At 39.3% G+C, this 27,559-nt stretch overlaps 1 protein-coding gene across 4 annotated transcripts; it reads left to right on the plus strand.

Moving 5' to 3' along the window:
* Positions 1-702: 702 nt before the first annotated feature.
* LOC137390121 (peptide-N(4)-(N-acetyl-beta-glucosaminyl)asparagine amidase-like) lies at positions 703-27,543 on the plus strand. 4 transcript variants are annotated; one of them, XM_068076383.1, is made up of 13 exons: positions 703-811; positions 17,918-18,174; positions 19,459-19,665; positions 20,113-20,262; positions 20,665-20,770; positions 21,698-21,826; positions 22,778-22,945; positions 23,041-23,182; positions 23,343-23,481; positions 25,263-25,485; positions 25,970-26,092; positions 26,621-26,728; positions 27,217-27,543. In XM_068076383.1, the coding sequence occupies exons 2-13, from the start codon at positions 17,944-17,946 to the stop codon at positions 27,381-27,383; spliced, it is 1,893 nt and encodes a 630-aa protein (XP_067932484.1). In that variant the 5' UTR covers positions 703-811; positions 17,918-17,943; the 3' UTR covers positions 27,384-27,543. The 4 variants fall into 4 exon arrangements, with proteins under 4 accessions (XP_067932484.1, XP_067932483.1, XP_067932485.1 ...); XM_068076382.1 differs by lacking the exon at positions 703-811 and having other exon boundaries at positions 17,913-18,174; XM_068076384.1 differs by lacking the exon at positions 703-811 and having other exon boundaries at positions 17,913-18,174; positions 27,220-27,543.
* The last annotated feature ends 16 nt before the right edge of the window (positions 27,544-27,559 follow it).

Raw genomic sequence — 27,559 nt, forward strand, 5'->3', positions numbered from 1 at the left:
CAACGAGACAGCACGATGGATCGGGGATGAATCGTCTCAGACAGAAAAACGAATTGCTTATCAAAATTTTCAAAAACGACTTTGATATTTCACATTAGCTTAAAAATGACATAGGAAAATACATTGTGTGTTGCACTAACCTGTTTATAGCTCCACTAACGCTGGAAGAAATAATGAATGCATTAGCATCTCGAACAAAGCATTTCTTTTTCAGACTAAGGATGTCCACAAAAGTTTCTGAATGTAAAGCAATGAGACCAGTTTTAAAAAAAGTCTGCCCTCCACAAATTGCTTTATACTGAGGGGGCGTTTGGTCAATTTTGAATAAAACGACTTTAGTGGAGCTCATTGTTTACGACTGTATTATTCAAAGCCATGGAAGGTTCTTCAACTTATTATACCTAGTTCCGGTTTCTAGTGAACTCTTTGTCCGCGCCCCCTTTTATTTTTCTCTCAAAAGCGGCTTTACGAGATTTTGCTCTACATGACCAGCAAAATCTCGCCACGTAATTTCCAACGCTCGACTTCTCGACCTCTCAGACTTCTCTCACTTCTCTTCTAAATTAGTTGCGTAATCAAGCCGCCGCGTTAACAGGATCGTTCAACATGAACATCGACGATAACCTAAAAGTCGACTCTTTTCAGCTTGACGCTTGTAGCTTACTGGCAAATAGACTTGCGTTGCACGAACGATTCAGTTCATTAACGTGTACACGCGTATAGGACTCGAAGCTTCCCAAATTCCTCGCGAAGTTTTATTCCTAACATTTATGCGTTTGTTGTTTAAATTTTATTACTAAGCAATTGTCACGTAAGCGACTTGCAAGTATGCGATTGTATATGCAGAATGACTTGATAGCTTTAGCATTATTGACGTGTATTTAGTATGGATGCGCGTAATTCAGTTGAATATTCGGCATCTTGGAGTATTGTTTTTAAAATGTTCACTTGCTGAACGTGTATATTGGAATAGATGTAATCATGCAAGAGGAACATTAAAAACTGCAAAGAGATATATTTAGCTCCCTACTGCCAATATCAAAAATGCAAAAAAATATTACATTATTATTGCATGGGCTGAGTCGTGGCAGTTGAGATTTAATGCTAATAAATGCACATCTACATCTGTGGAACCAGTTAGATTTTCACATATATACAACTATTGCGGTACATCTCTTATATCCTCGCAATCCTTTTTATACTTGGGTATACTTGTTTCTAGCACCCTCAATTTTAATGAACACATAAATCGCATCATACGTAAGGCTAACGGCACTCTTTTTATGCTTATGCGGACCCTTAAGAAAACATCTCCTAATGTCAAAAGGACAGCATACTATAGTGTGTGTCGTCCACTGCTAGAGTACGCTTCGGAAATCTGGAGTCCACATTTTGATTATAGTATACAAGATTTAGAATCCATTAACCGAAAAGCTTTTAGGTGGGCCAACAATTTAAGAAAATTTGATAGTATATCATCAGAAATGGTGAAAATGGGATGGCAAACACTTGCAGAGAGAAGACGCATCAAGGACGAAAGCACACTGCAAAAAATTTTAAGCCAAGACCTAATGGTCGATTTAAATAGATTTGTAATTAAGAACTCATCCTATTTTACTCGAGGCTCCAATATCAGACACACAATCAATACAAGTGCAATGAAACACTCTTTTTTTAACCGTGCGATGAAATTTTAACATCTGATTCTCTTATAACTAGACCAAGCGATCTTATACTTTTATCCTTCAGACTTAGATAAATAAGTCTATGCTTATTTGTGATCTTATTTTTATGCCTAATGCTCCATTTTATTTCTACAGGCCTAGCGGCCACTTGAGATATTTTACAGAGATAGATAGATAGATAGATAGACATTTAAAAAGAAAGCGTATATATTGACAAGGAAAATTACACAAGAAAGAATCATTATTATTATTATTCAAATTTAAAGGTTTTATTAATAGATTTTTAACCTTTATAACTTTCTGTACATGAATGTAAAATTGTTATGTGTGGTTATTTATTTTATTTTCATGGTCTTTTATTTTGTTATCAGCAAAATAGAAGATTATTAACTAACATGTGTGGTTGTGGAGAAATTGTTATGCGTAATTAATCCGGACCCACACACAACATCAGTGTTGAATTTGCTTTGTCATTTTATTCTATTTTGACTATGTTTAGTTTGTACACTTTTGCTTAGCATTTGGAAACTAATTTTATTATTACTGGTTCAGGTACAAGTGACGGTGTTAACCTATTGTAAGCAATACTGATGTTTACCAGTAAAAGTTATTTTTTTATTCTATAAATCAAACAACTGAAATACACAACTAACAAAATTCTAAACAATAATATTAATGACAAAAGGTTAAAATAGCTATTAAAAGTTACATCCTTACTCGAACGGTCGTCCGTGTTTGCTTGGCTCAGTCCAAGCGGCTGTGAGTTTCGATAGTCAGATGAGAGTCATGGCAGTCCATATATGTAGAGGTTCGGTAGTTGAGATAGTGGTGTAGAAGAGTTTCAGCTGATGAAGGAGAATGAGGTTCCATAGGCAGTGGAGAGAGAGAGAGAGGGAGAGAGAGAGAAAGGCTCCTCAGCAGGCCAAGGGGAGAGCGTCCAAGGAGGTCCTCAAGAGGAGAAAAAATTGGAGTTAGAGATGGGAATAGAGATACTGAGTCAGTGGAGCTGTTCTCTTATAGGTGTCTGGCATGTGAGATGGTTGGCTTGTGGGTGTAGGTTGAATGTTAAGGTTCAACGCTCTATGTCAGGCATGTGAAGATATCTTGTTTGCGTAAGTCTTCAGCTAGTGCATGAGATGTTGACATGTAGGGTGGATGTAAAGTTGTGTGACTGACGGTATCAGCGAGTGACTTAGGTAGGTAGATTTAATAAATCAGTAGTGAAATATTGTAGGTTAAATGTTCCATGCTCACGGACTGGAAACTAGCCGCCGCGCATGATCACCTTTTATTTCATATATAAAGTTATAACAAGCGAGTTTATACCAGACTCGCTAAAAAGTCCAAATGTTTTGTATAACAACAATCGCTAAAATCATTAGCGATTAGGATACTCAACATCCCCGCTGTTACAAGGAAAAAACAACTAGTAATTAGTGACTTGGAATACATAATATGATAAAATTGTCATGACACACAGATACTCTTAAGAGTTCCGGTTATCGGATATAGTCTTTCAGCCACGCAGGTTCGTTGCGTTGTTGCCCAGACCGCCTTGGTTCTACATTACTCGGAGGCACAGTTTCCTCAGACACCACTGGGTTGTGGACTTGTGGTTCTGCTTGGGTTTGATCGGACTCTATACCTGGATAACCAGCTTCAACGGGGGCCGGACGTAGGTCTCTCCGATGTCTTCTTCGCAGCTCCCCATCGACTTCCACCGTGTATGATCTCTTTGAGAGTTCGGCTATTACCTTCGCTTCTTTCCAGCCTTGTTTGTGTTTTCGGTAATCGCGAATCATTACTGGCTGGCCAATCTGGAGGGGCGAAAGATTCTTAGCCGTTTTATTGTAGTTTTTCTGAATCTTCTGTCGCTTTACCAACTTCTCCTGCCAATTAGCTTCATTTTCTTTAGAGCTAATGATGTTTTGGGGTATCATAGATCGCGTTGGTCTGCCGATAATTCTTTGTATTGGGCTGGTAGACATACCTTCTGTAGGGGTATTGCGATACTCTAAGAGCGCAAGATACGGATCTGTGCAGCGTCGGAGAATTCGTTTCGCTATTTTAACAGCCGCTTCCACCTTCCCATTGGACTGTGGATAGTGTGGACTACTGGTTGAGTGGATAAAATTCCAATCTTTGGAAAACTTTGAGAATTCGATTGACGTAAAGTTTGAGGCATTGTCTGATTGCACCATCTTTGGCACTCCCAACCTAGCAAATACCTCTTTTATTCCAGTAATAACATCTACTGCCTTTTGACTGCGAAGACAAATGTATTCAAAATAATCTGTGGTATAATCAACAATGATTACAAAATGTTCTTTTTCCAGCTCAAACAAGTCAATTCCCACCTTGCTCCAGGGTTGAACAGGAATAGAGTGGCTTTTCAGATCTTCTTTCGGCTGTTTCGTCGCATCTTTCAGGCATGTCCTGCACCCTTGGCATTTCTTTACTATGTCTTCTGCCATTCCGGGCCAGTAAACAGTTATCCGTGCCCGTCTAAGCGGGGCTTTGATTCCTTGATGCGAACTGTGAAGCTGATTCAACATATCTGACCGCATTTTTGTTGGGATGATTCCCCGCACGCCTTTGAAGAGTACTCCTTGCTTTACCGACAGCTCATCTTGAAATGACAGGTACTTCTTCAAGGGTGGTGGCCACTTGCCCTCGACATATTGTTGAACTTTCTGAAGGTCTGGGTCTACTAGGGTAGCTTCTTTTAGTGCCACATACGTGCTGTCTGGCAGCGGTCAATCTGTGAATTTAGTTTCTGCAACCGAGAAAGCATGATCTCTAACTGGCATTGATATTGCTGGCTCCATACAAGCATCTCGAGACAAGATCTGCAGTTAGTTGGTCTTTACCTGGTTGCCACACAACTTTCGCACCTGCATACCGTTGAAGGCACAACAGCATCGACTGAATCCGCCTAGATGCTTTAAAAACCGGCTTCTTGAAGATTGGAATGAGGGCTTTGTGGTCGGTGTGGATTGTGACATCTCTGTGACCGAACAAATACTGGTCGTACTTTGACATAGCATAAACAATCGCTAGTGTTTCCAACTCTATTGGCGCATAGTTCTTCTCACAGTCTGTTAAAGATCGTGATATGTATGCAACCGGCTTCCCTTTTTGCAGAAGGGTGGCGCCTAAACCTGCTACTGAAGCGTCTGTTTGGACTACTGCTGGGCAGTTCACATCAAAGTATTGTAAGTTCTTTGTTTGAGCCAGCATTTTTTTGATTACTTGAAATGCATTTTGTTGATCTGTCTCCCAAACAAACGGTTTGTGTTTTAGCAGTCTCCTGAGAGGCTCCGATTCTGCTGACAGGTTAGGTAGAAACTTAGCCATGTATGTCAGATGTCCCAAAAAACGTTTAACACCTTCAGCTGAGGTAGGTGCTTCCATCTGGAGGATGGATGATACTTTGAGTGGGTCGGCCTCAACTCCACAACTAGTGAGAATGTGTCCAATATATGGTAGTTCGTCTGGTAGAATTTTGCATTTTTCTTGATTTAGGCGTAACCCGCTAGCTCTTGCTCTTTCTAGTAACTTTCTTAGATTACTGTCGTGTTCAAGGCGAGATTTACCTAAGATCAGGATATCATCCGCAACTACTGTAACGCCGTCCAAACCAACCAGAGAATCTGATAATCGACGTTGGAACTCTTCAGGGGCGCTAGATATCCCAAAGGGCATTCTCAGATACTTGTAACGGCCTTTTGGGGTCCAAAATGTAGTTAAATCTGTAGACTTGCTAGCTAGCTTTACTTGAGAGAAGCCACTTTTTGCGTCACAGAGCGAGAAGTACTTGGCAGCGTTGAGCTGTGGTAAAACATCATCCAATGTGGGCATAGTAGTGTGATTCCGACGAATAGCTTTGTTCAGGTTTTGAGGATCTATGCAGATACGAATTGAACCATTGGATTTTCTAACTGGCTGCATATGGCTTATCCACTTTGTGGGTCGGTCTACACTGGTAATTATCTTCTCATTCTCCAATCAGATTAGTTCGGCTTCAACTTCGGATTTCATGGTTAACGGAATCTTTCTAGGTCTGACTTGCACCGGTCTTACTTCAGGATCTATTTCAATCTCGTATTCCCCTGGTAGCTCTCCTAGTCCATCAAAAACGTCTTCAAACTCAGTGAATAGGGCATCCAAATCTTCATGCATCGTCAAGTGCACGGACTCGGCCACGTGGAGCAGCTGCATTTCTAAACAGGTGCTCATTGACAGCAGGCTATGTTGCTTTACATCAAGGACCAGAAATTTTAGTGTTATTTTGTTCTCTTGGCTGTCTCTCGTTTCCAAATAACACCACCCTAACGGAGTATTGTTAGTCTCATTGTAACATGTAATCGTCGTGTTCGTGGGTTCTAGTTTTGGCTGTCCGAGTAGGTGATAGTCTTTAGTACTGAGAATATTGCAGGTAGCACCTGTGTCTAGCTGAAATTCAATGTTTCTCGCAACATCTCCTGCTTTAATGTTCAAAACTGACAGCAGCTTTCTATCCTTCTTGGAGACGCTGATGCTGTTACTATGTTCATCCGAATCAGATGAATAATTCCACTCAGTCATCTGGTGGGCTTCTTCTTTCTTGTGGAACTTTCTTGAATCGTTGCCTCGACTTTGTTTCTTGGACGAACACAACTTGGCAAAGTGATTCATTTTTCCACAAAGATGACACTCTTTTCCATAGGCCGGACAACTCCTAGGAGCGTCTGGGCTGCCACACCGGGAACACTTCGCTGCCCCAACGCTTGGTGAAGGTTTGTACTTAGCATCGCGTTTATTTGCTTTGGCATAGCGGAGCTCTTCATCATCTGTGTTTCTGGCATCCAATGCTTTAAGCTCTCGACTTGCTGCTTCATGAGACCTGCGTATTTTGAGCGCATCTGTGAGTGTTAAGTCTGTTTTCTCAAACATACGTCATCTGGTCCTGTCACTTTCTACTTCGAGAATCAAAGCTTGAAGAACCATTCGTTCATACATTGTTTGGAAGTCACAGTTCCTGGCTATGTTATGGAGCTCAGTGACATATTCATCGATGGTCATTCTTCCCTGTCTGGTGGTGAGTAGTTTGTGGGTCAAAGCCACAGTGTTTACTCGTGGAGCACAGAATTCCTCAAATTTGTCAAGCACGGTAGCATAAACATTTTTATCTGCTGCATTTGTCCATGTAAAAGAGTCATATATATCGACTCCTCGTGCACCTATTGTTCTCAACAAATAGGCCACTTTTACAGCATCATCAGCATCCGTTTTCTCAGCTGCTGTGAGAAATAACGTAAAATTCCGTTTATACCTTTTCCATTGCTCAGGAAGATCTGCTCCATCAGTTAAAGGGTCAGGGCACAATAGTTTTTCCATATTCAAAGTGTTATTCACATCCAAGAATAACGTGACGACTGTATAATTATTATAAAGTTCGTTTATGACAAACATCCGAGACTAATGAGTTCGAAAAAAAACAACTTTCCATACAATGAAATACAATTCGACTCTCCATTTAAATACATTAAAAATACTCGGGGCACCATGTAAAGTTGTGTGACTGACGGTATCAGCGAGTGACTTAGGTAGGTAGATTTAATAAATCAGTAGTGAAATATTGTAGGTTAAATGTTCCATGCTCACGGACCGGAAACTAGCCGCCGCGCATGATCACCTTTTATTTCATATGTAAAGTTATAACAAGCGAGTTTATACCAGACTCACTAAAAAGTCCAAGTGTTTTGTATAACAACAATCGCTAAAATCATTAGCGATTAGGATACTCAACAGTGGAGCTCGTGACTTACTCCTGGTATCTAGGTCATGTTTGACAGGATATCGGCAGATATGTATGTGACTCATTTGACTCGTCTCTAATGTTTCTCTGGTGACTTTTTGATGATGGTGATTGGTAGGTTTAATTGTTTTGACTTCCCTTTGGCATGTTCTCCATCTGGTGTTGACGCAGTTTCTATGGTTGATTTCTTCCAATTCTGAAGTTCATAATTTTTTTTAGACATTTCCAATTATCGAATCTTTAGATGTCTTTTAGGCATCTTGCTGCTTTTAGATGTTATTTGCTCATCCTGTGATCTGGCTACATTTCCTGTTGGTATCTTGTTTTCGCAGCATTTCCATACAACAACATGAACTGTTCTGACCATAGATTCTCCTGCCTACTTCTTCATGTTAGATATATAGTATAAGTGAGCTAGATTTGAGTTGAGGGAAAAAGTTGATGCCCTTATTAAGGCTTGGAGATGTTCATCAGTAATTCTAGACCTGTGCTGAAACTTATTGAAGTTTAAGTTAGAGAAAAGCTTTTCTTACAAGTACGCTAATTTAAAAAGGCACTTTTCAGAGTGATGTTGGTTTAGTGCCACTGGTTCAAAATACCTTATCGTATTTCAAGCTTTCTGAACCACGCCCATGTTGTTGAATGTTTTTCAATGTCATGTTGACTATCTGTAAATGTGGAAGTCATATTTGGAAGATTCCGAATGCGAACAGTCTATTTGACTGTTTGCAGTCCTTCATTCAGAGTGCAAGCAGATTACAGTCCTTCAGAACTGTAACCTGTTTGCATGTATGGTTACATAAAATGTTTATATACCTCTAGTAGATTGAAGATCAGATCAAGTGTCCAAGGTGCATTCAAGATGGCGAATGCCTCATCGTGTATATCCGGCTCCTGACATCCGGTTGTATTAGCCAATTACAATGCCTTACACCTTCCCCTCAAGCTCCTTCTATGTGGTGTCTTTAAGGTACCAGCACACCCTCACTGTAATAAATAGCCAACCCCTGCAGCATCACATTTCAATAAGTGACACAATACTGCTAATTGCACACCAGATAACCAATTCAATATCCAAACTGTCTCATAAATACAATAATCTATATACACATTTTGTCAACAGCGTTGATAGTTGATCAGTCAACTCAATAGGATGCCAACACACCCTTACTGCAACCTCCTCTTTGAAATGAATCAAACAGTGTTAGTGCCAATGTTAGTTGTTAGTAGTTATATATGTATATACTAGCCAGTAACATTATAAGAAATATAAATTATATTATATAAATTTTTTTGCTTTTCTTTTACTTCTTTTTAAATTTACGTGTCACTCTTCTACTGTTAATTCTATTGACACGCCGAATTTCTTTCTTCCAGTCTTCAGCTACTAAAATACTAGGATGTAGCCCATCTCTAAGAAAATGATTTCTGAAAGCATAAGAGTATTGTCTCCTCGTAAATACTCTCATATGCATATAGGGAGTTGCCCAACCTCCTGACATTAAAATTTACAATCCGTTGGTTTTCCACCACAGCCAGGCTTATAAGCTCAGTGTCCTTTTTACATTTTGAGGTGGTATTATTGTTATAAGTGTCTAAGCAGACGGGATAAATAGTGCATAATATTACAATGTTATTTGCTTGTGACATCCTTTTCCACAGCCTTAATATTTCTTGTGGATTGCCATAAGGAGATTCTATAGGCACACATTGTCTGTCCCATCAATTATTGTAAGTCTAACAGGACCGATATGTATGTGATTGAGTCCCTAAAAACACCTAAGTTGCTAGACATTTGCTGTAGCAAACGCACCCAGTTTGCTTCCGACATAGGTATCGTCTGCCATGAGGGGTCATTCAAATCCCTTACTATTGAATTGCCCAATACTATAGTTTTCATATCTGGAATACAACAGAAACAAACCTGCTATGTACCTAAAACTAAAAGACAAAGTTATAAGTTCAACCTATCAGGCTTTTTAACTTCTCTTCCATATCAGGTTTTCCTTTCTGGAGTTCTCGATGGTCTGTTATCATTACTAAGCCTGTTGTGCTCCACGGGTTTCTTACGACTAGACTTTGAAGTGGAGGAGTCCTGGGTACAGATTCACTTTTATCTTGAGTTACACTCTCATTACTTGCTCTGTAAGTTCTATCTATTCTAGGACTGCTTAGTGATTCAGAGTATGATACATCTGAGCTATCTTCTAGGTCTTTCTCCATAGGTTATCTAAATACATTAGCTCTGTTTCTGCGCAGCAAGTTCCTTGATGATCCAACAGCCACTATTTCTCTTCTTCGAGTTCCAATAATAGTTGCCTGCATTGGAGATTTGCCTTTCTCTCGAATGACCACCTGTTGTTGAATGCCAATGAGGCTTATGGTTTGAGTTGCATGCCTACTTTTATACCATGCAGCCTGTTTGTGTCTTTGATCATCCTCAAATTTCCTGAGCTTCTTCACATCTATCTTCTGTTCAGACAGAATGCCCATAGAATTCATTGATCTGCCATTTAACAACTGCGAGGGTGAGTACCTGTTAGCCAACGGTGTATCTCTGTACGTTGCTAGGGCTGCTTGCACATCGTCATGCTTATGCATGAGACCTTTAACTGTACGAACAGCACGTTCCACTTCTCCGTTACTTTGTGGATTATGAGGAGAACTCATAACATGCTGTACATCCCATCTCCTAAGTAGATTCATGAACTTTTCCGATACAAACTGAGGACCATTATCCGTCAGTATTGTGTTTGGTACGCCTATCAAACAAGAGATCCTTTACTTTGGTACATAATGCCTGTGAGTCGGTAGAGTCATCCAACTCATCGACTGCAATAAAACGACTAAAATAGTCTATTGTAATTAGATATGATTTTTGATTCATCTCAGAGGTAGTGAGTGCTGGGACGATATCAAAAATTTGTTTCGGTACGATATGATGACGTAGCCAAACGATATATCGAAATATCGGTTATGTTATTCAGAGTTGTCTTACCTGCCAAGAAAAGCTGTCATGAGAGAACAACTCTCTAATAAATCCAAGTACCAGTATAATTCTTTGAAAAATCAGGTATCAAATCAAGTAGAGGGCTATCTATCGACAATCATTCACCATGGTATTATATTGAATTGAATGCCATTCATCAGAATTATATTTTATTGGACTCTGTAAGCGAAGACTGTGATACTAAAGCATTTAAATGGGGGATTTTATTGACAACTGGTTAGATGATTGGAATGACAGTGGATTGAGTAATTGTCAAGGCTGTAGATTTCACAGGTTGCAGGCAAGGAATACCAACTGATCCACTTTCTGTGGCTTCAAACAACTTCTACGTTTGTTCACAATATTTCCCGACCAACTAAACGGTCTTTCTGAAGAGCATGACGTAGCACACATGGACAGATACTTCTTTGCGAGTGTAGACAGATGTGGTAGTGACGGATTATGTGTTCTCCATCAATGCAATAGATTCATTTCCGCTGAGCATACTGGATACTCCTTTGCCAGGTAGCGGGCCAGTTCATATGCACACTCAACACTCACATGTTCCTTTTCTCTTTCCTCATGGTGTAGTCGCCTCGACTGGCTACCCATCAACAGACCATGGAGTGATTTCTTTGCTGGTGGCTCTGTTTGCTGATGTTCTGCTTGATCATCAGCACGGTCTTGTACCACCATCTCTTCACCAGAATCTACACTGGAATTCACACTGACAGCTGCCTCAGCACAAAGTTGTTCAGAAATTGCCTGAATAAAGTACAGAACAATCAATCAATTGGTGGAATCATTTGTCTGAAATGGCTGGTTGACGCTTTACTTTACACTTGTCTTAGGATCGAAGGAGCTCAACTATCAGTTATGTGCAGTACTTTACCTCTCTCAATCTATCAAGCAAATGACCATCCTTATATCTGGGGTTTAGAATGGTGGCCTTCCCCAGCAGCTGCATAACTTCCATGGTGGGATCCTGCTCATCATCCTCATATCTAAACTTTGTTATGACTTAGGCTTTTACATTCTCTTGATGTTATTTGCGAGGGGAGTTGAAGTTTCAACTGGCTTTGCAATGGCGATCAAATGTTCCACGAGAGGAATCACTGCAGAAACTGTAACATCCTCGTCTCCACTCAGAGCGTCAGTCAGAGTCTCAAACGATTTCAAAGCAGAGGCAAGAGACTTTAATACTGAAAACTGGTCTGCATCAGGCAGTTTCTGGACATGTTGTCTTGATGCTCCTAACATCCGTCTGATTGGTCTTTCATTTTCTAGCACACGGTTCACCATCTTTAGTTTTGATCCCCCTCGGGTCTTGCAGTCGGTTATCAAAGATTTTACAAAAACACCAAGCTTTTTCTGCGCTTCGGACAATTCACGCTTCTCTAGGAAACTGCTACCAAAACTGCAACGAGGCCACGGCAGGCTTTCACAGCTTCATTGATTTTATGCAACCCTGGATCAACGACTGCATTTTCCCTTCTTTTGGAATGGTGACAGACTTGATAGCATTGTCCAAGATGTGACCAATACAACCAATTCAAGGCTTCTCCAGTAGTTTTGCTGCTACAACCATATTAGAAGCATTGTCGATAGTAAGGCTGACCAGCTTGCTCTTGTCTAGGTTCCATTGTGTCAGCAGCTCTTCAAGTGTCTTTGCTATCTTTTGGCCAGTATGACTCTCTGGTATTTAGACAGTATTCAGGTTCTTAGTTACAAGGTTCCATTCAGGAGATACAATCATGTGCAAAAGAAAGGGCCCACCTCTGATTCTCATTGCACTAAGTACTAATGACTAATTTCTCAAAGTACTAATGACCTTTCAAAATCAACCCCAACGGCCCTTTTCAGGGCTACCAACACTTCCAAGAGAGTGAATTGTTCGACAAAAAGAGTTTCCCAATGATACTTTGTGTAATACTGATGAAATTAAATTATGCCATATTAGGCATTTTCGGAAGTTACAATGGAAATTCCATCCTAGACATTACATTTTGCAGGATAGATCAAAAATGACATCAGGTTCTGATTCTCCAGAAGCTGCTGATTCCAAAAATATATACATTATTATACTTGGAGCGAACACCGTTTGCTTCAGCACAGGTTTACTGTCCGAAATACACAACAATTTAGGGTGGGCCCTTTCTTTTGCACATCACTGTACATAGTGTACGGTGAGCGATAGATATTGTGTAAGCCCAATGCTTGACCATCCATCAGCTGTTAACGAGAAGTGGATGATGTTAGCAAGCTGGTTACAAACACCGGTCTTTGTCTCAGAGTACAGACATAGGATGAGTTTATCAGAGAACAGCTTTCTGCCTGGCATTTTAAACCTACAAGACACGGATATAATTCATTATCAGTGAACAATCTTTCCACAAAAGTATTACAAAGGTTCTGTGAACTGTGTACTGGAAGGCAACAAACAACATATATTAATAACCTTGGATCCAAACACTCAATAAGATCCTTAAACCCCTGCTTCTTAACAGTGTACAGTGGCATACTGTCCTTAGCGATACATCTGGTGATAGCATTTGTGATCCTCGCTTGAGCTTTATCATCTGGCGCATATTGACGCTTTTTATCCCATGCCTACGAAAATAAATTGGAAATGTCAATCAACTGAAAAACCTAGTAGCAAATTCTTCAGCAAAATCATATGCAACTGCCACAGCAAAGGAGAAAGAATTAGTTACCTCCTGTAGTTTTGTTTGTTGTGCTGCCTGTTTGTCAACGTGTGTGCTTTTATATACCTGGTCATATTTCAGAGGGTAATGGTTCTTCAAGTGAGCGAATAAATTAGTTGTGTTGCAGTTTGAGAGCTCGATCTTTAATTCACAGTCATCATATGTTACTTGCATAAACAGTTAATAATGATCATCAATTAATTGAATTGTATATAAAACATATAGCCTATATATTGCAACAGTACATAAATAATAGGATATATACTATATATATGCACATACATAAATAATAGGATATATATTATATATATGCACACACACACGTCACCACAATAATTAATATTAATAATATGTTGTTGTAGTGTGTATGATGATGTATATATAATATATATATACATATGTAGTAATCTTAATTATTAAATTATTTATTGTGAGTGTATGTAGTACTAGGTAGCATATATGATGAGCAAACCAGACGGTGAGTAGCAATAGTTAATAATAACATAATGACGAGGAATCAATCTATCAAGGAAATAGAGACAAGTAAATGATAAAATATAATAATAATAAATAATAATGACACCCTCTCTTTTTGCTCATGACGACTACTAAACCATTGCTTATTCACCACGCAAAGCATTGTTAGATCCAATTGAACCAGCAAATAGGGAACTCGCTCACCTAGTCAGTTGGCATAGACACACCCTCAATCTCGTTTTCTACTTTGGAGAAATGAGCCCAGACTGGGCTCTTCGTCTTCTTTGCTGTCGCTGTGCTTGCAAGATGGTGGATTCAATTGAAGTCTCAAAATATCAACGGTATCCGATATTATGATGTGGGCAGAAAGCACTCGGTACGGTCGGTATCAGAAAGTGGTATCGACAGTATACTGAAATATCGTAATATCGTTCCAGCACTACTCAGCATTGCTAGTCTGCACCATTGCCTTTCAGGTAAAGGTGTACAAATTTACGGCTCTCGAGATTTGTGACGGTATTTCTCACACATCTCACAATAGGATATCATATTCTTTATGTATTTGGTCATTTCTGACCACCAGACTACATCTGACGCTCTTCTGATGCACTTATTTTCACCCTGACGACCAGCATGAATGTCTCTAAGTACCCTCTCATGTTCCAGTTCAGGAACAAATACCCTGCTCATAGAAAAGATCACTCCATCAACCCGAGTCGGATAATCTCTCAACGTATATACATTCTTCACTATCTGAAGAGCGTCTCTACTATTTCGCCAACCATTGGTGATGAATTCCAATAGAAGTCTTCCAGCTTCAGCTTTCAATATGCATGAAGATGCTATTTTTCTATTCAATCGTCCTTGCGCTATTGGCAGCTCATCTAACCTCTCAGATACGCCTAGTGGCTCTACCATCTCAATCACTTTACTCTCGCCCATCTTGGGAGACCTAAAGAGTGCATCAGCTAATACTAGCATGTTGCCAGGAGTGTAGATTACCTTGTACGAATATGACATCATCCTCAGACGAAAACGTTGCACTTGTATTGGAAGCTCTGCTAATTCTTTGGTACCTAAAATGGCTAAAAGTGGCTTTCGATCTGTCTCCACAGTTAAGTCTTTTCCTGTAATGTAATACGAAAACTTGCTGCAAGCCCAACAAATCGCCAATGCTTCTTTATCGCTCTGCATATAGCATTTCTCTGTAGGGGTAAGCGAACGTCATGTGTAAGCCGCGAGTTTTCAATCGCCATTTACCCTTTGCGGTAGTGCCGCCCCAAGACCAAACAAAGAAGACTCGGCACTAACCATAGTCTTTGCAGTTACTGACTATGGTGTTAAAATAGGCGTTTTAGCCAACAATTCTTTCACAAGTTGGAACTGTTCCACTTGTTCGTGTCCTCAAATCCACTCACTGTCATTTCCTTGTAACTTACGTAGATGACTAGTAGACTCGCTCAATTTAGAAAAAGAACTTCCCCAAATAGTTGACAATGCCGAAGAAACATCTCAAATCCTCCTTGCTGGATGGTGTTGGAAATTCCATAATTGCTTTGGTCTTCTCAGGGTCCGCTCAAATCTCTCTGCAATCAATTACGAGACCCACAAACGTGGTTTTCTGTACTCCAAATTCACATTTATCTTCGTTTAATGTAATTCTTGCTTTTCCCAACCTTTCCAATACTTGGCGTAGTCTCTCATCATGCTGATTTCTTGTAGTTCCATGAACCAGAATATCGTCCATTTGACAGACCACCCCTTTCAGGTCCAGTAGTGCTTTTTGCATTTCTCTTTAAACACCTCAGAAGCACTGCTAATCTCAAATGGAAGTCTTTTACAAAAGAACCTTCCAAATAGAGTTATAAAGGTTGTGAGTTTTTGAGAGTCCTCTTGCAATTTTAATTGCCAATACCCGCAGTTAGCATCTAGTTTGCTAAAATATGTTGAGTTGCCCAATTCCTTCAGTGTCTTCTGCCGTGGATAATAGGTGATATTCTCTTTTAACTGCCTTGTTTAGATTATTAAAGTCAATACAGACTCTCATCTTTCCATTTTTCTTCGGAACCACTATACAAGGCGCGCGCCATTGAGTTGGTTTTTCAATGCGATCAATCACTCCCAATCTCTCCATTCTGTTCAGTTCCTCCAGCAACAGCTGTTTCCTAGCTGCCGTTACCCTTCTATGAACTGATAGTACAAACGGAGTAACTTGATCATCTATTGTGATTTTTACTTCTGCATCTATTGAACCTAGACCTGTAAATAATTTGGGATACCTCTTGACCCACTCTTTCTTTACGTCAGCCTCAACACTGTCCGTAAAGATAATTAGACCTAACTTTGCAATTTCTGGTTTACCTAACAGGGGTGTCACCAGGTTATTAGCAAGATATATAGTTTTTTGCACTTGAGATTCTGAGGAGCTCAATGTCGCCTCAGCTTGACCTGTCACAATTAATTTGTCAAACAGAGTAACATGATAAACCTGCCCCCCCTTAGAATTTTCCTAGGTTGCGTAATATTTTTAACCAATCCACTCATACTCGAAGGAACAGCTGTTACAGCAGCGCCCATATCAATTTTATGCTGTATTGATTCTGAGTTTAATTTTAGGTCTACCATCCAGGCTTTTTAAGTTTCAGTGATGTTTTCTACAGTTACTCCTAGTCATTTCGGTTCAGAACCCAAGTTTTCCGATTCTGATATGACTTCATCAGTTTTGTTTTGTTTGTTCAACTTTTTTTCTTTGCATGCTTTAGCTCTAGCCCAATGTCCTCTCTCTTTGCACACATAACATGTTGTTTCTTTAGCAGGACATCTCTCCTTCAGATGAGGCTCCTTGATACAAAAGTAACATTTCTCTTTTGTTCTTTGTTGTCGTTGATCCTTGCTCCAATTCTTTGCCGAACTTGACTGCTTTACGTTATCCAAGTTGTCATCAGTTTGTTCCCCAACTAATTTCGATGGTTGGGTATGATGAGAAATGTATTGCTTGGCATTTCTAAAATTTAAGTTTTCATTATTAATCAGTTTCTCCTTCAACTTATTGTCTCAAACTCCAACTACAACTCTGTCTCTTATTAGCTGATCCCTCATGTTCCCATAGTAACAGTTGTCAGCTTGAGTATGTACTTGTGTTATAAATTGATGAATTGACATGCTACCTTGCCTTAGACTATTGAACTTCACTCGTTTGTAAATTACATTTCTCACTGGCTCAGTGTGCATCAAACATCCTTATCGCCTTGTTCAAAAACCTTGTCCTTCCTTATTCAGTAGTGTGAAACAGAAATCGGTCATATATGGGAACACTCTCAGGTCCCATCAACCTCAAAAGATTTGCGATATGTTCCTCATCCTCCATTTTCCCATATTTCTTAACTATTTTAGTATATTAAACTGTCATTTAAATTTTTGCCAACTGACTGCTATGTTTTCATTTTTAAAATCAAGACGTCGCACAAAACTCTCCTCTTTATAGCATTTTCATTCCGTCATCGCTAAACTGGTTATGCTCTTGTAGTATTGTGTACCTTCGTTAATATAGGATTCGTCCAAACCCTCACAAACCAGACCAGTCACACTGAATTTTTTGTGTGATTTCTATTATTGAACTTATCTCCCTGACAAATACTTAATTACTTAGTCCTTGCTGTATTGTTAATAGTAGTATAGAATAGGATTCTTCCAAATCTTCACCCACTCTATTTGTACACGCAAGTCTCAGACCTACAGTAATATCACAATATTGTCTATATCGTTCAGTTACTGGCATGTAGTTTTACTTTTGACACCATGTAAGGTTACAGTAAATGTTTATATACCTTTAGTAGATTGAAGAGCCGATCACATCAAGTGTTTGCGTTTATTGTTTACACTTTAATCTCTTGAATACCTGATAAATAACACAAACCCAAATTTTTCCTACAAAACTTTGAAATTTGTCCATGCTTTTCTTATAAAAATACAATTTACCATTTTTGTCATTCTTCCCACATTATTCATCGGTAAATACTGATTTTCTTCAACCGTCTGGGATAAATTCCATAATTCCTGGGGAAAATTCATCCCTGTTTTGAAGGAACACAAACATCATCATGAACAAATATATAGAGGCATTCACGATTTTAATCTAACGTTTTGTCGACTACATTGCAGAAACTTTGTGCCATATTTTTTTTATCTATATTTACATATAGAACAAATATACTTTGAAATCATCCAAATTCTTCTTTACTATTTAAGCATACATTTGCAGAGCTAAAGAAAGCACTTTGTACCAGCATGTCTCACAATGAAACTGACTTGGCTCCTTGTGTTTTGGAACTGTTGGATAATGACCATGATATATATGAGAAAGCCAAGAAGACCTTGCTAGAAATTATGGATAACATTGAGCACAATCAGGGTGTAGAAAAATATCGAAAGATAAAGCTTGCAAGTGTCGCGGTTTCAAACAATCTTCTTCCTGCAAGCGGAGGTCTAGAATGTTTATGGGCAGCTGGTTTCGTGGAGGTGTGTATACCTGTACTTTATCCTACTAATATTGCAGCAAACTGAGACAAGTGTTCTCATTTGTGTGTCCTTTTTTAATTAACACTTATATCTTGACTATGATCGTGTCTACTGTGGGCCACAGGATTTTTAGTTTGAGTGAATTTTGTTGTTTATAAAGAAAGAAATGTTATTTGTAGGCAGAGCTTAATATTAACATTGTGCAAACTAGATGCAGTGAGTTGATGTGATTGACAAGTTGCTAATGGATTAAAACTGTTGGCTTTGGTCTTCGATGCGCTGTTGGAGCTCTTAATGTCAGATCACTTTTGGAAATGCTTGTGTTATATCATGTCTCACTATAATCTTCAAGCGTAAACACGCATCGGTTTTTCCTAGTGTTTTTTTGACGATCGAGTGATCTCAATATGACTAAAAAAACACTCATTTTAAACACACTTGTGGCGAGTTACCAGCTAGGCAGATCAATCTGTATCAATTTGTTGCCAATCACGCAGTCTGCAAGCTACTTTCAAAAGCCTCCTCATGAAGGACTGAACCAAATGTTGCTTTGTGTCATGTTTCAAGGTACTGAGCATGGCACATATGAAATACAAAACTAGATCGATGATTAAGTAGAATCAAGTATGAATTAAGTATGAATCAAGTAGTAAACAAATTACAACTTCATTTAGCAAATAAAATAAATGGTTTATTTTCGTTTAATTATCAATTTTTGGTATTGCTGTAGAGCAAACCAGCAATCTAACATTGTCTAACGCGAATGTTTCAACAAACTGTTTAGTTGTTAAATTGTACAGAAATATTTGTGTAGTCAGAATTGGTTAGATACTACTAAACCAGTTGGTATATCACCATTTTGATGAATCTTTCAGTATAAATTGTTCTGTAGTTACTGTAAAGTTTGTTAGGCTTTTGTCATATAGTAACCAATCAGCAAGATAAATGCTTAGCAAGTTTTATGCCAACATTCATCAGTTGAAATAGAGAAAATTGTGGTGAGCTATACTCACGCTTACTTGGATGGTATCACCTTTGAAAATCCTCAAAACTCACCAGTGTTGTTGTATCTTTAGCATGCATCTTTCCTTTATTCATATCAACAGTGTTTAGTGATTTTAGTTTACTTCACTTACTGCTTTTTACACCATCCATGGTATCGTTGACGAGTTGAATACTCACAGAGACTATTCATTAATATGGCTTAGCAAGCAATAAAACTGAAACAGTCCTATTTAAAACACCTTCCTTAGTTTCGCTCACCCTTCATCTTGTCTGATTCAGGACTCATCAGGAGAGTATTTAGTTCTCCCAGCTAACGCATCATTGGATAGCTTGCGAAAAATCTGTCTGCAAATTCGGGCTAATGGTAAGCCTCAGCCAGAAAAACCTCATGATGAGGCGGCAAAAACTTCGAGCTGCCTCAAGGGTCAAGCGGCTGCCCAGAAGTGGACCATGTGGACCTTTCCAACACTGCCTTCAAATATTCGAGTAAGTTTTGCACAATCATGAATCTTCTGCTGGATGTTTTCACAATTGGCTCTACATGTTCATAATTTGAACAAACTTTTAATATTTGTTGTTTTTGTTCGTTGGGACTGAGTGCTTACTTTCTCTTAAATCTTATGATACTGCAGTCGGCTAACCATTCATTAGTGATGGCACACGAATTGAAGGAATAAAACTTCAGTGAAGAAATCTTTTGGGATGAATAGAAACCAAGCTGGCAATTATAATATAAATTTTACTAGTTCATAAATAGCTTAAAAAAGGTTATATCAGGTAATAAAGATATATAATGTTGGCTTATTAGATTGTATGTGATGCTCGCCATGTATCAGCTGCAGTTCTCGAGTATGCAACGAGAAACTGTACTAGGATACGACGCAAGTACCTCTCATCCGGTTCTATCTTTTAACTCTGCAAAGCTTCCTGTAGGAATTGGAGTTGCGGATCTTCGCTAAGCTGAAGGCTTCGTTTGATCATGTTCTGATATATGAAAAGCCATCACTACAGCAGAAGGCTAAACAACTCATTCCAATTGAACGTCTTTCTCAAAATGCTAAACGTAAATTCCATGATGCTAAGGTAAGCATTTTATCACATTCATAAAACTCTCTAATCTAATTCGGTTTCATCGCAGCCTATTAGGAACTACTACTTAGGAACTACTACTTGGGAACTACTACTTAGGAACTACTACTACTTGGGAACTACTACTTAGGAACTACTACTTAGGAACTACTACTTATTACATGTGGCGGGTGACTGGCTTGCTGTAGCACTAAATTATAGCTCCAAATTATAGCTCTGGATGGTGTGTTTTTAATGATTTTCTCGGCTGATTGTTTTAGCAATTTCAGTGAGTGTGGTATGAATGGTCGCTGTAATAGAGTTGTATCTGTAGTTGGGTGGTAAGTGATATGTGGTGCTGATTATAATATGACTATACTCACGGAATTCTGATGGCATTGCTGGTTTATCTTTCAGGGCTCATCATTTCAGCTAGAAGACTTCTACATAATTGAGTTGATGGATTGGTTCAGGGAGGAATTCTTCCGCTGGGTAAACTCTCCTGACTGTGGGAATTGTGGAGGTATGTGTGCTCGCGACTTGTCTATGCTTGTATGACAACTTTAACCATTAAAAAAATGTCTGGGACTCGTCTGCAAAGCATCGTCTGCATTTCAAATTCATACTTCCTCTGGTAGAGTGAATGGGAATACTGACGGCCTCCATGCTAACTTACGTTACCATTAATGGTGGCATACATGTGAAACAATACACTCTGCCATGTTACTGAGAAATGTATAGCCTTGTAACAAGCGTTTATAGTTTTGGGAACCCAGCGATTTATCACTTTTCTATTTGTACAACATACGCACGCGTGTGTGCCGTAAAAATGAAAAAATATCTCCATTGCTGTGTTACCAAAACAAATCCCTTTAGAAGGTTTTACCTTCATGAATGTCCATTTCAGTTTATGATATTTTCTTCATGATTTCTAAGGAAGTCTAATGTTTTAGCAATATCCTTATGACAAGTATTCGTGTTACAGATCATGTTTGGATGTAGTTATTACATGGTATGCATTGGTTGACGCACAATTTACTGTGACTTAAAACCACTTTAGCCAGACAACCATTGTGAATATGCCACAAACCAGTGTGTTTGTTCCCTGTTGAGTTAGTAGGCCATGAGCAGCCACTCTTTTAGAGTGCAACAATTGGTCTTCTCGCTCTATATTTGACACAATTTGCCCTGTATTGTTGACCCAGTTTGTCCTCCATTGACCTATATGCACTATCCTATATGCATCATGCTCCTCACTCAACTATGTTATCCTTTTGATAATCTTGATGGAGGAGGGTTTAGGAAAATCTAGTCACTTACTACATGCTTTGGCACTTTTTCAAAGCTGTATATAACGCTATGCGGATTTCTTAATATTCTGTGATGATGTCATTTTCTTGGTTGAAAAGTGTGCTGTTGTTATTACCTTGCCGACACAATTGTCTCCTAGGAAAAACTGAGCGAATAGGCATGGGAAGGCCAACTGATGATGACCTTCGGTGGGATGCTGCGCGTGTCGAACTCCATCGATGTGCCCTATGCAGTCACACAACGCGCTTCCCTCGGTACAATCATCCTGGTAAATTACTTTCTGTTTTTTCTCACCATTATTTGAGATAATTATTGCTGCTCTGTTGTAACAACCATAGCTCCGTTATGACCACCATAACTCCGTAGTGACCATCATAGCTCCGTAGTGACCATCATAGCTCCGTAGTGACCACCATAGCTCCGTAGTGACCACCATAGCTCCGTAGTGACCACCATAGCTCCGTAGTGACCACCATAGCTCCGTAGTGACCACCATAACTCCGTAGTGATCACCATAGCTCCGTAGTGGCCACCATAGCTCTATAGTGACCACCATAGCTCCGTAGTGACCACCATAGCTCTATAGTGACTGCCATAGCTCTATAGTGACTACCATAGCTCTATAGTGACTGCCATAGCTCCGTACTGACCACCATAGCTCCGTAGTGACCACCATAGCTTTGTAGTGGCCACCATAGCTCTGTAGTGACTGCCATAGCTCTGTAGTGACTACTATAGCGCTATAGTGACCACCATAGCTCTGTAGCGACCACCATAGCTCTTTAGTAATCACCGTAGCTCTGTAGTGACCACCATTGCTCTGTAGTGACCACCATTGCTCGTTAGTGACCACCATAGCTCCGTAGTGACTACCATAGCTCCGTAGTGACCACCATAGCTCTTTAGTGACTGCCATAGCTCTGTAGTGACTACCATAGCTCTATAGTGACTGCCATAGCTCCGTACTGACCACCATAGCTCTGTAGTGACCACCATTGCTCCGTAGTGACCACCATTGCTCCGTAGTGACTACCACTGCTCTATAGTGTCTGCTCTATAATAGTGCTCCATTGTTCTGTTGTGACCATCACTGCTCTGTTGTGACTAGCTTAATCATGAATTATTTTAAAGCAAGGGGTTTTGTAATAGATACGCGTACTGCATTTTTTGTTTATGGTAGCATGCTTGTCTGTTACTTTGCTGTTTGGCATCTCTGTAGAAAAGCTATTAGAGACAAGAAGGGGCAGGTGTGGAGAATGGGCTAACTGCTTCACACTGATATGTCGAGCCTCAGGCTATGAAGCACGGCATGTACATGACTGGACTGACCATGTTTGGACTGAGGTCTTCTCCCAATCTCAACAACGTTGGTTACATTGTGACCCGGGTAAGTGTAACTATGACTCACTGATCGTTTCACTGGCCATAGACTTAAATAATCCACATAAAGTAACTGTGACACACACAGCTCAAATGCTTCAGGTGAGAAGGCTCTGGACAAACCGCTGCTCTATGAGGCAGGCTGGGGAAAGAAACTTACTTATATTATCGCATGCTCTAAAGACGATATAAATGATGTCACATGGAGATATTCAGCTGATCATCAAGCTCTTGTTCTTAGAAGGTAGAAAATATTCTTAAGAAACTTTCTAAAAACTTGACTTTTGTTGCTTTATATATTACCTGATTTGATCCTTTGTGCTGTTTTCTTTCATTGGGTTCTGTCGTTAGTAACATATGTAGGGGATTTTATAAGATTACTGTTATTATGGTTTGCTACACAGGAAAGAGTGTCGAGAGTCCTGGCTGCTAGCAACCATAAAAGCTCTGCGGGATGCACGGCAGCGGAACATGTCGGACGTAGTGCGCCGTATTCACCAATTGAGACTGATTAAAGAAGGAGTGGAATTCATCAGCTCAGAGGTGAATTTACTATCTTTGCTGGCTACAGGATTGTCAGGGATTGCAGTAACTCATCAGCCTGCTTGAAGCACCTGTTGCTATCTTTGTTTTGCTGAAGGACCTGTTGCTATCTTTGTCTAGCTGAAGCACTTGTTGCTATCTTTGTCTAGCTGAAGCATCTGTTGCTATCTTTGTCTAGCTGAAGCACCTGTTGCTGTCTTTGTCTAGTTGAAGCACCTGTCATACCTGTTCCAAGCTTCTTCAAATTCAATCCATAAATCTTTTAAAACTGGTATTACTGGTGAGGTACTGTATGACTAATATAGTCTCGGTCAGCATCACTGGTGAGATACTGTGTGACTAATACAGACTCAGTCAGTATTACTGGTGAGGTGCTGTGGGACTATTATAGTCTCGGTCAGCATTACTAGCGAGGTACTGTCTGACTAATATATTCTTCGTCAGTATTACTGGCGAGGTACTGTATGACTAATATAGTCTCGGTCAGCATCACTGGTGAGATACTGTGTGACTAATACAGACTCAGTCAGTATTACTGGTGAGGTGCTGTGGGACTAATATATTCTCCGTCAGTATTACTGGCGAGGTACTGTCTGACTAATATATTCTCCATCAGCATTACTGGTGAGGTACTGTCTGACTAATATATTCTCCGTCAGTATTACTGGTGAGGTACTGTCTGACTAATATATTCTCCGTCAGTATTACTGGTGAGGTACTGTCTGACTAATATATTCTCCGTCAGTATTACTGGCGAGGTACTGTCTGACTAATATATTCTCCGTCAGTATTACTGGTGAGGTACTGTCTGACTAATATATTCTCCGTCAGTATTACTGGTGAGGTACATGTGAATATTGTAGTCTCAATCGGCATGGCTGAGACTATAATAGTCCAAAGTTTATGTTTTTTAATTCTTACTTCTAGTCGAGTCACAGCAGAATAAATTACTACACAAAATATCACAGTTTTAAGATCTGAGTGCACAAACTCTCTAGCAAAAATTGTGGGAGGTACGGTTTTATACAGTTAATCCATTATTCTGCTATTTCTTTTGTTAACTCTTTCTCTACCGACAAAGCCGATGTATCGGCTTTGTCGGTAATATAAGTGCAGACTGCAAGCCGATGTATCAATAGGGTTTCACTTTTCTTTTCATTACAACGCCCACACATTAGCCTGACTGATCACATTTCGTATCCAATGAAACAACCTTGATGCCAAAAACGTGCAACCAATAGAAAAATTTTTGGTTCATTATTCCCAACAATTCACGGTAATATAAGTACAGACCGTAAGCCGGTGTATCGGCTTCTCAATAAGGTTTCACTTTTTTTTCATTGCGAAGCCTACACATTAGCTAGGCTAATCAAATTTGGGGTTCAACGAAACAACCTTGTTGCCAATCACGTGCAACCAATAGAAATCTTTTTGGCTCAACAGTTCCATTTCTAATTATTTTTCAAAACAGCAAAATCAGATCGTTATCGTCATGGCAATGAGAAACACACCGCGTTAGTTCAACATAAATAAAGCGTCAGAAAAATTGCGCGAGAGAGATTTACTAAAGAATTCTAAACTTATCTTGTAGAGAATCTTTTCCTGAATAAGATGCATTTTACAGTGAAACGATATCTGTTTTTATTCTCGAGATATTGCTTAAATACTAGCGGGATATTGGTTATTCGGAAATCTGTTTGAATTAATTTGAGCAGAATGATCATGCGGTCAGAATTTAATGCGGTAGCGGAAGAGTTAATGGTATGTCATACATTTTTTAGCGAAAGCCTCATTCAGCTGGAGAGATGATTGGCCGATTAACTGGTAGCAAGGAATGGAGAGAGGGGAGGGGTGAAATGGGTGCGGTGGCTGCTGCTCCTCACCACGAGTTCATCCCAAGTGACGGAGATATGAAACAGGGTTTTATGGAGGTGGGATATTGCTGTGCGACTGACTGTTATGCTACTTGTAATTCAAAGGAGTCTCTGCATGGCTGGAAGTCAGGTCAGATCATCTTCTGTCTCCTTTGGTCTTCTAAAAGATGCTTAGCACTGTATCATTATACTGGCACACCTCTACTAATGCATCTATATAAACACTCTACCAACACATCACATGTATATGGACACATCTATACCAAACATTTATGCCAACGTATCTATACTGATACAACTATTCTGGGGCATTTGTCCAGATGCATCTATGGCGACGTGTATGTATTCCTATATTAGCACATCTATTCTGACACATTCATAAAGTCGCAAACACACAGATGAACAAATGCCTATACTTAATATGGATATATACATTCAAGTATGCCTTCATATATATGTAGATAAAGTATGTATGTGTGCATGTGCAAGCCAATCTTGGAAACACCGGCATATGTGGGTTTATTTATGCCTGAACAAGCTGAACATTCTTATTTCTACCTCCCAGGAATGCCTGTCATATATATCACAAATTTGTTATCCGTTTGCTCTTACAGGTGTCTACGAGTGCTGCAATATTGACCGAACTGTAGAGATTGACTGGAACATGGCGTACTTGGCTAGAACTAAGGGTTCTCCCAACGCTTCCATCATCTGGAAATTTGATCTCAGCTCATCAGGTAACGTAAGGTAACGGTCAGGGCAAGGCTTGAGCAGGATTACATTTGAGGGAATGGTTTAAACATTTTAGCATTTCTCATGTGAGTGAATTCGTTAGTTTTATTTATATAGCTGGTTCAATTGACAGACTCTTGTCTTATATTACTGGTTCAGTTGACCCACTCTTGTCTTCTTATATTACTGGTTCAGTTGACTCACTCTTGTCTTCTTATATTATTGGTTCAGTTGACAGACTCTTGTCTTCTTATATTGCTGGTTCAGTTGACAGACTTGTCGTCGTATATTGCTGGTTCAGTTGACACACTCTTGTCTTCTTATATTGTTGGATCGGTTGACACACTCTTGTCCTCTTATATTACTGGCTCAGTTGACACTCTTGTCTTCTTATATTGCTGGTTCAGTTGACACTCTTGTCTTCTTATATTGCTGGTTCAGTTGACACACTCTTGTCTTCTTATATTGCTGGTTCAGTTGACAAACTCTTGTCGTCGTATATTGCTGGTTCAGTTGACCCACTTTTGGCATAGGTAAAGAGGTCCACACAGTCAGCATTACCGTCCACTCCGCGACATTCCACTCAGGGTGTGTGAAATGGAGCTTGGAGGACAATAAGGGCCGTACTTCATCCATAAATTGTAAGTAGTCCATTTCTTGATAGAAATACAATGAAATACATGTATCTCATAAAATGAAGCATAAAATAAGAAAGACTACTGGTTGTTACACCTTTTCTGACTCAGATGCTGTAGGCAAGCAGCTTCAGTGCATCAGGTGATGGTTTACAGCCGTGTAGCATCTGTTTCAGCAGTTAACATCTTACGAGTTTTACACAAGTTACACTTGAGTACTTTGCTAGGGATAATTCCTTGATCAATCATTACAAGTAGTCAAACATGGCTAACTATTTCATACACGTACGTAAGTCATACATACTCTTTGGTATTCTTGAGACTCAGCTGCAAAAATGGAGATGTGATTTCATTAGAAGGTTAGAGTGTTCCACTATTAGATGCCAGACATATGTAGCAAGAATTTTATTATGATTTTAATTACTGCATATAATTAATATCCTCTTATACAAGTGTGTTCATAGCAACCCGCGATAACTGATATTCTGTTGCAGCAGACACCAAACTCATATTAGATGCATTCAAAGGCGCAACATCATTAAAACTTTCAGCTGAGCTGTCATCAGGAGAGGGAGAGAATGCCTGGCAGCATACACAGCTGTTCCGTCAGAAAAGAGAATCGCAGCAACAGATGTTATCTATTAAGATACAGTTTTTATAACATCAGAAGACTGTTATGTGTTTTAAACGTGTTATACTTGATCATCCTTTAATAATTAGGTTAGGTGGAGGAGCGAAAGAAGTAATTTTATTTTTTATTGTAATAAATTTCATATCTATTATATAAATGTAAAAATATATATTTTAAAATAAATTTATTTAATTTATTAATGGTAG

This window comes from Watersipora subatra, chromosome 3, assembly GCF_963576615.1.
Source record: "Watersipora subatra chromosome 3, tzWatSuba1.1, whole genome shotgun sequence".
Classification (NCBI taxonomy): domain Eukaryota; kingdom Metazoa; phylum Bryozoa; class Gymnolaemata; order Cheilostomatida; family Watersiporidae; genus Watersipora; species Watersipora subatra.